We start from the raw sequence: 12,686 nt of genomic DNA on the forward strand, positions 1-12,686 counted from the left end.
ATTACAAGTACAATAAATCCAATTGAAAGGATTCTTTCTTCACATACAACTTTTGAAGTCTCTACCAATTATAACTTGGTAAAATTTTCAAAGGTATCTTGTTATAAAGCTGAGTAAGTAATCTTTCAGAATTTTTGAGTAGGGAGATTACTAACTGGTTGAAAAATCACACTCAATCTGACCTGCCAAGCTGTTACCCTTGGCAAATTTTGGGTTTGTGTGTTTGTCTTTAATTCTAAGCCAACACCATGAAATATGGAGTTTTACATGAAAATTCTAATTTCTAAGTTCCTTTGGAAAGTGAGTGGAATATCTATCAACACGGAGGTGAAATTCTTCCAGGTTTATGCATGCTAAGTTGTTTCAGTCGTGTCCAACTCTTTGCGACTCCATGGACTGTAGCCTGTCAGACTCTTCTGTCTATTGGGTTTTCCAGGCAAGGATACAGGAATGGATTGCCATTTCCTTCTCCAGGGAATCTTCCTGACCCAAGAATCAAACTAACATCTCGTACATCTCCCTCATAGGCATAGGCAGGAAGTCTTTACCACTAGTGTTTACAGCATTACCCCTTTAAGATATTAGTGTGATCTCAGACAAGACCCAGCCTCCACTGATTCTTCTCTTGCTGACAGTGAAGCTGAGTTTGCATTGTTAGTTATTACTGTGCTTTTGCATTTCTTGAAGAAAAGAAATAACTCTGTAGTATCCATATCTTTATGAAAAGTGGGGGGAAATAGCCTAGGGAGGGTGTGTGATTTTTCTTTAATACCCAGGGCACTTTTTATTTTTTAGTTCTATTAAATATTTAAATTTTTGATCTTTACAATAGATGTTTTCTGAGTGGCTGTACATTAAAAATTGTATTGAACTGGTTTTGTACTTTTAATCTACTTTGTATTGATTTAATAAGAGTGAGGGCTGTGTTAGTTCTTTGTGGATCCCTTCAGCATAGTTCCTAACACACAACTAATAATAAAGCAAATATTTTTTAATGAATAAATTTGAAAGGATGAGTGGATGGCCAAGAAAAGCTTGCAGAATAAAGAAACATCTAATATATTTTTATTTAGGCAAGATGTTTTGTACTGTTTACCATCATTGAGGACATTGAGCCAGCTTTAAAACCATTATTTAATACTGAGAAGTAATCATATTTCATCATATATCATCAATCCATGCCTAGCCCACCAAAAGAAATATAATATTAATAATCTGACTCACTGCTTCCACTTTATGGTAACAGCTACCAAGTATTACTAACCAAAGCTTATGAAAGAAAGCAAAGATTAAACAAAAAGTTCTGAAAAGTCAGTAAACAAAATGATTCTATACAATATGCATATGCATGTATATAATTAATATGTAATAGTTATGCATGTAGTCAGTGTATGTAACTTATTCAGTTTTTTATTAATAATAAAAATGTGATGAATTTCTTTTTAGACAATTTTTGTAAATAACATACAATGCTCTTTTAAACATGCATATTACTTATTGAGCATCAGTTCCATATAATCCTAGCAAGCCTAAAAGCAGTATTTGGACAGAATAAACTGGCAGTAAATATTTAAAATACCAGGGAAACCAAATAGGGTTAATCACACCATATGTGTCAAGGCAAACAACTTCCAACTTTCTTTCTGTCTATGAAATTGTCTTAAAATTCCTTTATATGTCTGATACAAAAGTCAAACTATATGAACCTTGAAATTATTATAATTTTAAAATACTGAATCTTTACTTAAAGATTCACTTCACTTTAAAATAAATTTGAGATGTAAACCTTTAGGTCCGTGTTTATTTTTAAAACAGTTTTGTTATAAAGGCTATTGGGATTCTGTTAGGTAACTACTCTTTATTTAACTACTATCTTACTAAGTATTCAGTTCAGTTCAGTCACTCAGTTGTGTCCGACTCTTTGCATCCCATGGACTGCAGCACGCCAGGCCTCCCTGTCCCTTACCAACTCCCAGAATTTACTCAAACTCACGTCCATTGAGTCGGTGATGCCATCTAACCATCTCATCCTCTGTTGCCCCTTTCTCCTCTCGCCTGCAATTTTTCCTAGCATCAGGGTCTTTTCCAATGAGTCAGTTCTTCACATCAGGTGTTTCAAAAGTTTCAGCTTCAGCATCAGTTCGTCCAGTGAATATTGAGGACTGATTTCCTTTAGGTTGGACTGGTTGGATCTCCTTGCAGTCCAAGGGACTCTCAAGAGTCTTCTCCAACACAGTTCAAATGCATCAATTCTTCAGCACTCAGCTTTCTTTGTCATCCAACTCTCAAATCCATACATGACTATTGGAAAAACCATAGCTTTGACTAGATGGACGTTTGTTGGCAAAGTAATATCTCTGCTTTTTAATATGCTGTCTAGGTTGTTCATAACTTTTCTTCCTAGGAGCAAGTGCCTTTTAATTTCATGGCTACAGTCACCATCTTCAGTGATTTTGGAACCCCCCAAAAATAGTATGTCACTGTTTCCACTGTTTTCCCATCTATTTGCCATGAAATGATGGGGCCAGATGACATCATCTTACTTTTCTGAATGTTGAGTTTTAAGCCAACTTTTTCACTCTCCTGTTTCACTTTGATCAAGAAGCTCTTTAGTTCTTTGCTTTCCGTAAGGGTGATGGCATCTGCATATCTGAAGTTATTGGTGTTTCTCCCAGCAATCTTGATTCCAGGTTGTGCTTCATTCAGCCTGGCATTTCACATGATGTACTCTGCATATAGGTTAAATAAGCAGGGTGACAATATACAGCCTTGATGTACTCCTTTCCCAATTTGAAACCAGTCTGTTGTTCCATGTCCAGATATAACTATTGCTTCTTGACCTGCATACAGATTTCTCAGGAGGCAGGTCAGGTGGTCTGGTATTCCCATCTCTTGAAGAACTTCCCACAGTTTGTTGTGATCCACACAGTCAAAGGCTTTGATGTAGTCAATAAAGCAGAAGTAGATGTTTCTCATAACTGTCTTCCTTTTTTTATGATCCAACGGATGTTGGCAACTTGATCTCTTGTTCCTCTGCCTTTTCTAAATCCAGCTTGAAACATCTGTAAGTTCATGGTTTATGTACTGTTGAAGCCTGGCTTGGAGAATTTTGAGCATTACTTTACTAGAGTGTGAGATGAGTGCAATTGTGCAATAGTTTGAACATTCTTTGGCATTGCCTTTCCTTGGGATTGTAATGAAAACTGACCTTTTCCAGTCCTGTGGCCAGTGCTGAGATTTCCAAATTTGCTGGCATATTGAGTGCAGCACTTTCACAGCATCATCTTTCAGGATTTGAAATAGCTCAACTGGAATTCCATTACCTTCACCAGTTTTGTTCGTAGTGATACTTCTAAGGCCCACTTGACTTCACATTCCAGGATGTCTGGCTCTAGGTGAGTGATCACACCATCGTGATTATCTGGGTCATGAAGATCTTTTTTGTTCAGTTCTTCTGTGTATTCTTGCCACCTCTTCTTAATATCTTCTGCTTGTGTTAGGTCCATACCATTTCTGTCCTTTATTGAGCCCATCTTTGCATGAAATGTTCCCTTGGTATCTCTAATTTTCTTGAAGCGATCTTTAGTCTTTCCCATTCTGTTGTTTCCCTCTGTTTCTTTGTCCTGATCACTGAGGAAGGCTTTCTTATCTCTCCTGGCTATTCTTTGGAACTCTGCATTCAAATGTGAATATCTTTCCTTTTCTCCTTTGCTTTTCACTTCTCTTCTTTTCACAGCTATTTGTAAGTCTTCCTCACACAGCCATTCTGCCTTTTTGCATTTCTTTTCCATGGGGATGGTCTTGATCCCTGCTTCCTGTAGAATGTCACAAACCTCCATCCGTAGTTCTTCAGGCACTCTGTCTATCAGATCTAATCCCTTGAAACTATTTGTCACTTCCACTGTATAATCATAAGGGATTTGGTTTAGTTCATACTTGAATGGTCTAGTGGTTTTCCCTATTTTCTTCAATTTAAGTCTGAATTTGCCAATAAGGAGTTCATGATCTGAGCCACAGTCAGCTCCCGGTCTTGTTACTGTCTATCCCGATATCTTACTAACTATACGTATTTTTAACAATAGAGAAAATATATAAAAGACAAAACCCTGTTTAAAAGAGGTGCTTATGCATAAAAAATATCCTGAGAGTTATATTACTTTGTTTCATTTTATGTTGTCTGGAGAAATGAAATAATTAAAAAGTGGTTCAGGTAGTTCTGTACCAGTTAATCAAGAAGTGTCCCAGAAAGAGAGATAGGAGGTAAGAGATTGATTTCCAGCCTTGGAGCTGCTCAAGGCAGTGAACAGACTTGTAATGTTCAGCAATATTATGCATTCTCCAGCTTTTTTCAGATTGAGGGAGCTTCCCAAGTATAATGGCGCATGTAACTCATTGTCTGGCATTTTTGCAGCCCAGTGAGAAGAAGAAAAACAGAGCTGGGAGTTTTCTACAGCTGAGGCCAAAACACCCCTGGAGGCCCTACAGCAGTGCTTATTTCCGGCATCTATAGCGCCTGTGTTTGCCAACCACTTTTATCACCACCTCACCACTGGGTGTTTTACTGTTTTGCTGACTTGCAGCCCAATAAAGTTATTTAATGATCATTAGGAAAAGTAAACAAAATAGTAACTAATAAGCTTATTTTCTGTGGTTGTCAGTACAGGTAAATGTTTTTCCTTTAGTTGTATTTGGCATTCTTTATGATTTTAAATCACTGAATGAAGTTCCGACTCATAGGTCTTGGCTAAAAGTCTCTGATTTCACGGGGTACAAATTTCCTAAAATCTGTATGAAAAAAAAATCTATTACTTTTTTATGCACTCACCTTTTTTAAAATATAATTTTATAACTTTTGTTTTTGTTATTTGTGGTCTAGATTTTAGGGTAGCACCATCTTTTAATTCTATACTTTTAAGGATTTTAAGACACAGTATGTACCCATCAGTCAAATAACCTATGTTTTCAAAATACAATATTGTCTACATATAAATAAATATCATTTACAGTCCTGTAGTTCCTACTTTTACTATTAATTTATTTAATATCTTATATTTTATTATTCTTGTGTTAGACTAAAATAACATTTTAAATTACACAGTATATTTATTGAATTCTTTTATACTTGTGAGATGAATTGATACTCTTTATAGTTAAATTATTTTTCCTTTTATCTATTACAGGCTGAAGAAAAGGCTCATTCAGAGGTAACAATCGAGCAGCATTTTTAGCTATTTTCGATTTCATTTAGGATGAAATGAGTAGTTCTACCACCAGAGGGCTCTGTGATACAAACCATAACTCCAACACTGCTGACCCAGCAGTGATAAACAGTGATAAACAGTCTTGGATATTTCATCTTAAAAGAAAATGAAACTTAAGTTTTTAGAAGCAACCTCTCTTCTCACATTCTAGCTTGGAGTCTTAACTCCGCACCTATTAAGTTGTCTCTAGTAGTAATCACTTAAAAATCTTTGATGAATGAATAAATGTGTGGTCTCTTCCCCCACTGCTGTGAGACTAAGCACATAGGATTATGGCAAGCATTAAATTTGGGGCACTAGACCTCCACAATGCAGTTTGCCAGCATCTCAGTCCATCTATTATTTGGTCCCAGTACTTTTCTGCTTCTAATCACGTGATGTCTAGTGCAGTATGTTATTCTAATCACATGCTTCACAAGTATTTCATTACAATCACATACAGATCAGATTGCAGCCTGGAGAGAACATTCTTTTTCTTTCCCTTTGTTTGAAAGTTGTCCTTCCAAGCAGAGCAGAGGGACTTTAATTAGGCCTTTATTCAGGATGTGCTAATGACTATTTGATTGGTTTTACCCTGAGCAGAGAAAAACGCATTGGCAATAGCCTTTGCAAAGTAACTTTTCCCTTTGAAGTTTTGTTTTATCAGTCTTCTAAAGTTTGTACTATTTTACTTTACAATATTTACAATATAAATATTGTAAATATATATTTTTTATTTTTTATATATATTGTAATAAAAATATTGAGAAAGTATAAATTATGCCAATTTTTATCTGTATAATTGCTAGACCAAAGAGTAAATACAGTTTTGAAAAACCTAAACTATTTATATCGTGGGGACATGGGGAAGCTTCCTACATTGATCGTAATGTCTGTAGCTACTAAGGCGTACAAGTACCACATCTATTTGCCATATTAGCAGTTATCCACCTCCACTTTAATTATTTATACCCATAGTGGATCATTTTCTTTAATGATTTACATTGGTTTCAGGTTTCTTGGATTCTTAATTTTAAAGGAAATATAATCATGTAATAGAGAATATTAATTTGAGAAATGTTCTTTGGACTTTGTACTGTTTTAAGGATAAAATAGATGCCTCGAGCTATTTGTGGTCATCATCATTTGAATGAACCCAAATTCTCTTTGGATCTGGGTGTGTCTTTTTTTTAAAATACAGGAGTCAAATGGAATCACATCTGCTGAAATTATATAAATATCCCCTGTCTCTATTCCCAGTTTAAAATTTAGTTCTTTTTTAGAATCTTTGAATATTGACCACCATTTCTTCTCTACAAAAATCTAATGAATAGGAAAAAATAGGCACTAATGAACTGTATCAAGAATGCTCTTTCAAACTAAGATAGTGTTTTGAAAGTCCAACTACAACAATAGCAACTTGTTTTTGAAGAAATGAGAATTATCAGGGTAGAATGTTTGACATCTAAATAATTAAAATCCCTTGAGACCAAAAGTGTACTTGTAAACTTTAGTCTCAGATTCTTGTAAACATTTTAACCTTACTAATCACTGTTTATATTTCATGGCATCATGAGACATGCAGATTAAACTGTGGAAAGTACTGAAACTTCAAAATGATACATACTCTCACCTTTTTTTGGTTCACTTTTATTTGAGTATGGAGTTAACCAAAAAATGAAAACATTTTAGCATATTTTTGTTATTGGTTTATCTAGCCATTTACACAGTCTTACTGATTTTTCCCCTTTTTTTCCAAACTACGGATAATCTATAAAGCGATTCTGCTTAGAGCTCATAGTAACTCACTGAATAAATGACATCATAATAAATATTTGAGAAGGCTTCTCTAAGTGTTAGTAATGAAAACCCCAACCAATAAAATTATTTTCAAGTATGGAATTGAATGTTGAATTGTAGCTAACTTTCAGTGACTGTAGGAATATTCTACAGCTTATTAGTACTTGCCAAAATATAGGAAATAAAAATAAACATACAAAAATGGGTAGAAAATGAAAAAGACCCAGAAAATATATGTATGTGTTTAATTTTTAAAAAGAAAAGTTTTTATTACCATAAATTTCTAGGGGTAGAAGGACCAGTAGACAAAGTGAACTGATTCTGGATTCAAATAGCAATGGCAAGTAAGCATTGAAGCAAATGGCAATTGAACAAATAAGCATCCTTTAATGTGCCAGTTTGAACTTCAGTTGTGAACATAGGCACTTGCCTTTCTTCTTATAAGTGGCATTTAATTGTTACTGGGTAGCCAGTTTTCACATTTCTTTAAGTTTTAGAAATTGGTGCTGATACAGTGGTATTAGAATGAACTAATTATAGTGTTTGCTTAAATTCTTAGTTTTAAGTTAAAATCTACTACCATATTGATTTGATTTTTTTAAATTACATTCAGCAAATCCATAAACTACGGAGAGAGCTGGTTGCATCACAAGAAAAAGTTGCCACCCTCACTTCTCAGCTTTCAGCAAATGTAAGTCACTTTTAATTTTTTTGACATATTAAAACAGATGTTTATATGGTAAATGGGATAATTTTAGTAACAGGCTCACAAACATTAGATGTCCAAAATGATACAGACTTAAGTTCCTAAATCAGGGGACTGTGCACACTGGATCATAACATCTAAATCCAAGTTGATGAAGAATCAGAATGTGGTTAAAATGGCTTTTTGTTTCTTGTAGGTTTGGAACATTGGTAACATCTAGAAAGTTTATTTCTTTTCTTATTTCTTATTTGTATCATTCTCCATACATAAGGCTTTCTTAAGCCACAAGACAATGAGGGGTTCACAGTGATTGACCATGGAAGATAAAAAAATCATGCACTCTGCCTTCTTCAGCACAATTTATTGAACAATTAATGGAACATCCAATTAATTCTCAAAAATTAGATTGGTTTAGATTTGGGTATCTTAGCTATATTGTAAATGAGCTGTAGTTCTCTCAAAAACCTTGGTAGCCTTCTGATAGTTTAAGGAGCCGAAGATAGCAAAAATGATGGTGATAAAGACGCCCAGTGATACTGACACTTACTGAAGATCTTTCAGGGTGCCAGGGGGCACTCAGAGTAGACGCGGACGTCCAGGAGGATGTGTGGCGTGTGCGTGGGCCTGAGGAACAGTGGTGCTCGACGCAGCAGTGAGGGGTGAGGAAGCTCCGGCTACTTTCCCATGTGTCCTGACACCTTTGCTCAGCATCAGGCTGCTCGCACCCACCGGGTGGCTTTGGCCGGTTCACTGCCTTACCCCTCTCTGTTCTCCCTTGAGTTTTTCCATCTCAACAAAACTTGGCATAGTGAAAGTGAGCAGGTACGGGCCCATTGCGTATGATTTAAATAAGAGGGATTTTCCTTCCGCAGTGTGTAAGTTAGTTCCTTCACAAGGAGTTCATCTTGGCACTGTATTGGAATTGATTTTGCCTTTTTTTAACTTTGAGAGAAGTTTGTCTGCAATGAGGAAGGCTCAGTAACCGACCCTATGCCCTGGGTAGTAAAGATACAAATGTCTTGAATGATTAATCAGAGTTTTATTTTCTTTTGTAAATGTCTCTTGCATGGACTTCTATACTCAGTTATTAGATTAGTAAATTACTGCTATACATAATGGAATTTGGGCTTTTACACAGTGAAATTTATACCATTTCTCCACTTTAAAAGTAATACAGTTGACCCTTAAACAACACAGGTTTGAACTGTGCAGGTCCACTTATGCATGGATATTTTAAACTCCTCACATAAGTGGATTCACACATTAATTATCTGTATGTAAATGGACCCACAAGTTCAAATCCATGTTGTTCAGAGCTCAACCATACACCATCCATGGTTGGTTGAACTCTTGAATGTGTAATTCAGATGCCGACAGCCAACGTAATACATGAGCATTCATGGACTTTGGTCCTGAAACTAATCTCCCATGGATACCAAGTGACAAATGTACATGTATATTGTATTAAAAAGAAAAACAGAAATTAAAATAAGCATTTAATTCTATATATATATATATTTGTTTTTCCCTCTGAGACTCCCATTTCCATTCATGGTTATTGATTTCTTGTGTGTCCTTTCAACATTGTTCTTCTGTATACTCATGAATACATACATATATATAGTTCAGTTCAGTCACTCAGTCATATCCGACTCTGCAACCCCATGAATCGCAGCACGCCAGGCCTCCCTATCCATCACCAACTCCCAGAGTTTACTCAAACTCATGTCCATCGAGTCGATGATGCCATCCAGCCATCTCATTCTCAGTCGTTCCCTTCTCCTCCTGCCCCCAACCCCTCCCAGCATCAGGGTCTTTTCCAGTGACTCAACTCTTCACATGAGCTGGTCAAAGTATTGGAGTTTCAGCTTCAGCATCAGTCCTTCCAATGAACACCCAGGACTTATCTCCTTCAAAATAGACTGGTTGGATCTCCTTGAAGTCCAAGGGACTCTCAAGAGTCTTCTCCAACACCATAGTTCAAAGGCATCAATTCTTCAGCCCTCAGCTTTCTTTACAGTCCAACTCTCACATCCATACATGACCACTGGAAAAACCGTAGCCTTGACTAGATGGACCTTTGTTGGCAAAGTAATGTCTCTGCTTTTTAATATGCTATCTAGGTTGGTCATAACTTTCCTTCCAAGGAATAAGCATTTTTTAATTTCATGGCTACACTCACCATCTGCAGTGATTTTGGAGCCCCCAAAAATAAAGTCTGACACGGTTTCCACTGTCTCCCCATCTATTTTCCATGAGGTGATGGGATCAGATGCCATGGTCTTAGTTTTCTGAATGTTAAGCTTTAAGCCAACTTTTTCACTCTCCTCTTTCACTTTCATCAGGAGACTTTTTAGTTCCACTTCACTTTCCGCCATAAGGATGGTGTCATCTGCATATCTGAAGTGATTGATATTTCTCCTGGTAATCTTGATTCTAGCTTGTGCTTCCTCCAGCCCAGCATATCTCATGATGTACTCTGCATATAAGTTAAACAAGCAGAGTGGCAATATACAGCCTTGACGTACTCCTTTTCCTATTTGGAACCAGTCTGTTCTTCCATGTCCAGTTCTAACTGTTGCTTCCTGACCTGCATACAGGTTTCTCAGAAGGCAGGTCAGGTGGTCTGGTATATATATTGTACACACTTGCAAAGGCTTACACACACACACACACACACACACACACACACACAACCGATGGAAGGAACCAAGATTAACATAGGAGGACTGTCCTGGGGGACAACTCAGTGCCACTGTTTCAAAAGGTAACAAACATTTTAAAAACATGTGAGCCATTGGCTACCTACCACTTCTCTCAAGTCATGCATGCCACACTGTTTTCACTGATTTGTTTTCATGACTATGGAGTGTGTATCCTCAGCTGAGCATTGATATAACCTTCAAAGCATGAATATAGTTTCTTACAGCAAAAAAAAAAAAAAAAACAAAATGAAGTATTCTTTTATGCATAAAGCAGAGATATGCAGAGAGAATATAAACAGATATCCAGCATATCTGTGATAATAAAATGGTCATGGAAGAAGGGAGCAATTAGGGGGAAAAAAATCTATATTTTCTCCCTAAGGGGCAATAAAGAAAAAAAAAGTAAGAAACACAAAATTAGAGAAAGTGGTGCCAAATACATAAATTTGTTTAAAAAGTGCTAGTCTTGGAAAAATTATCCAGATATCTCCACCCTCTCCTGTCCACGTCTGTGTTATCAATAGTAGTATATTTTACACATGGGTGGGAGCTTAATCCTATTTTGTATGTTATCCTATTTTTATGTCATAATACATTTTAGAAATATCCTCAAATCACCTCAGACCCACCCAAAAACCTGTACATAGAATCTTTATTTTGTTTAATAGTAAAAAAATTGAAAACAGAAATGTTTTCTTAATAGGTCCATGGATAAACAAATTCTGATACATATATACATACCATGGATGATAGCTATTAATACACACAGCAACTTGAATGGAACTCAAGTGCATTAAGCTGAGTGAAAAAAGTCTGACTTTTAAAGGCCACATGCTGTATAATTCCATTTATTCAACATTCTCGAATGACAAAATTGTATTGATTGCCAGGGTTTAGGAATGGTGGTCACCTCTCTCCTGAGAGGCGGGTATAAAACTAGGGAGAGCTTGCTGGTGATGAAAGGTGGTTCTTCACATGTGTGAATCTGCATGTGTGTACCAATAATGAACTTCTGGCTTTGATATTACACTATAATTATATAAAATGTAACCACTGAGGCAAGCTGGGTAACAGGGTACAGGAGTCCTCTGTACTCTCTTTGGAACTTCTTGTGAATCTATAATTATTTCAAGTTAAAAGATCAAACACCTAAAGATCTATCACAATTTTTAAAAGAGATGTCTAGTTTTTAGTTTCTTGCAAATTTCTATCTTATTTCACCATTTAGTGCTTTTTTTATTTGGTGGTAATATGCATTGTTAAAGTTTTTTACCATCAGATAAATGTATTGCTGAAACTGTCAGAAGATAAAAGTCAGGAGATTCAGGTAATGAAGATATGCATTATCTTCCACTCTTTTACAAAACAGTTTATCAAAATTCACTTTAAAGCTATTGCAGTAGCGAAGAACTTGTATAAGTGGATGAATTCATCAATGTTTATAAAATAATTTTAATGCCAATCCTATTTTAAACATTTAATAATTTCATAATTACTAGAGGTGGAATCTTTATATTTATGTCCATCTGTATTTTTAAGGATATAATCTTCTCCTTTACACATTCAGAAATTTGAATTATTTATAAGGTACAAATTGTCTTGAACTCATTATCTTCAGCATCTAGTTTAAAATGTCACTTTAGATTCAGTGCACCATTATGAGTCATCAAAGGATTTACTTGAGAAAACACTTGGTTTTTCCTCAGTTCTAGGAAATGCTGCATTTGAATTTCATTCAGAGTGTGCTTTACTTCATTGCCTCTGAGTCAGCATCTGTTGATGTATGTAATAGATATGCATACATTTTAATATACTTGTATAAAAATTAATTATAAGACTGAAAAAAATTTCTGTAGAATTGCTTCAGTATAAGTTGAAAAATATTTACTCTTGTACATTTCCTATTTGGAGGTAGAGATATGTCTTTTATTATTTTATTCAAACCACAAGTTTACTTTGTGGTTAAATGAGATCACTATAATGGCCATTGGTGTATAGAAGTGTAATAGCCATGATTTATAAATACAAGTTGCAATGTTTGGTTCTGTAGAAAATATCATTAACTGTTATTATTTATTTAGTAGTCATTTTAAGATCTATTCAGTTTACTTAATATATGAATAATTCTGTCAGGACTTAAATGTTTTTCCTAAATTTGGGGTTTTTCTTTTTTTGGTAATTGATGTATCAGATGTTTGGACCTGGCATTATTATATTTATATGGAGTCCACACGG

The 12,686-nt window shown here is 35.5% G+C and overlaps 1 protein-coding gene across 9 annotated transcripts in view; it reads left to right on the forward strand.

The window, feature by feature from the left end:
- The window catches only part of NAV3 (neuron navigator 3), an 889,111-nt gene that overhangs the window by 811,145 nt on the left and 65,280 nt on the right, over positions 1-12,686 (forward strand). For all 9 annotated transcript variants that reach the window (XM_070454242.1, XM_070454243.1, XM_070454238.1 and 6 more), the window contains 2 exons: positions 5,181-5,204; positions 7,654-7,731. In XM_070454242.1, coding sequence (XP_070310343.1) covers positions 5,181-5,204; positions 7,654-7,731 — 102 coding nt within the window. The remainder of the gene's footprint in view (positions 1-5,180; positions 5,205-7,653; positions 7,732-12,686) is intronic.

The sequence above is a fragment of the Odocoileus virginianus genome, chromosome 24, assembly GCF_023699985.2.
Source record: "Odocoileus virginianus isolate 20LAN1187 ecotype Illinois chromosome 24, Ovbor_1.2, whole genome shotgun sequence".
In the NCBI taxonomy this organism is placed as follows: domain Eukaryota; kingdom Metazoa; phylum Chordata; class Mammalia; order Artiodactyla; family Cervidae; genus Odocoileus; species Odocoileus virginianus.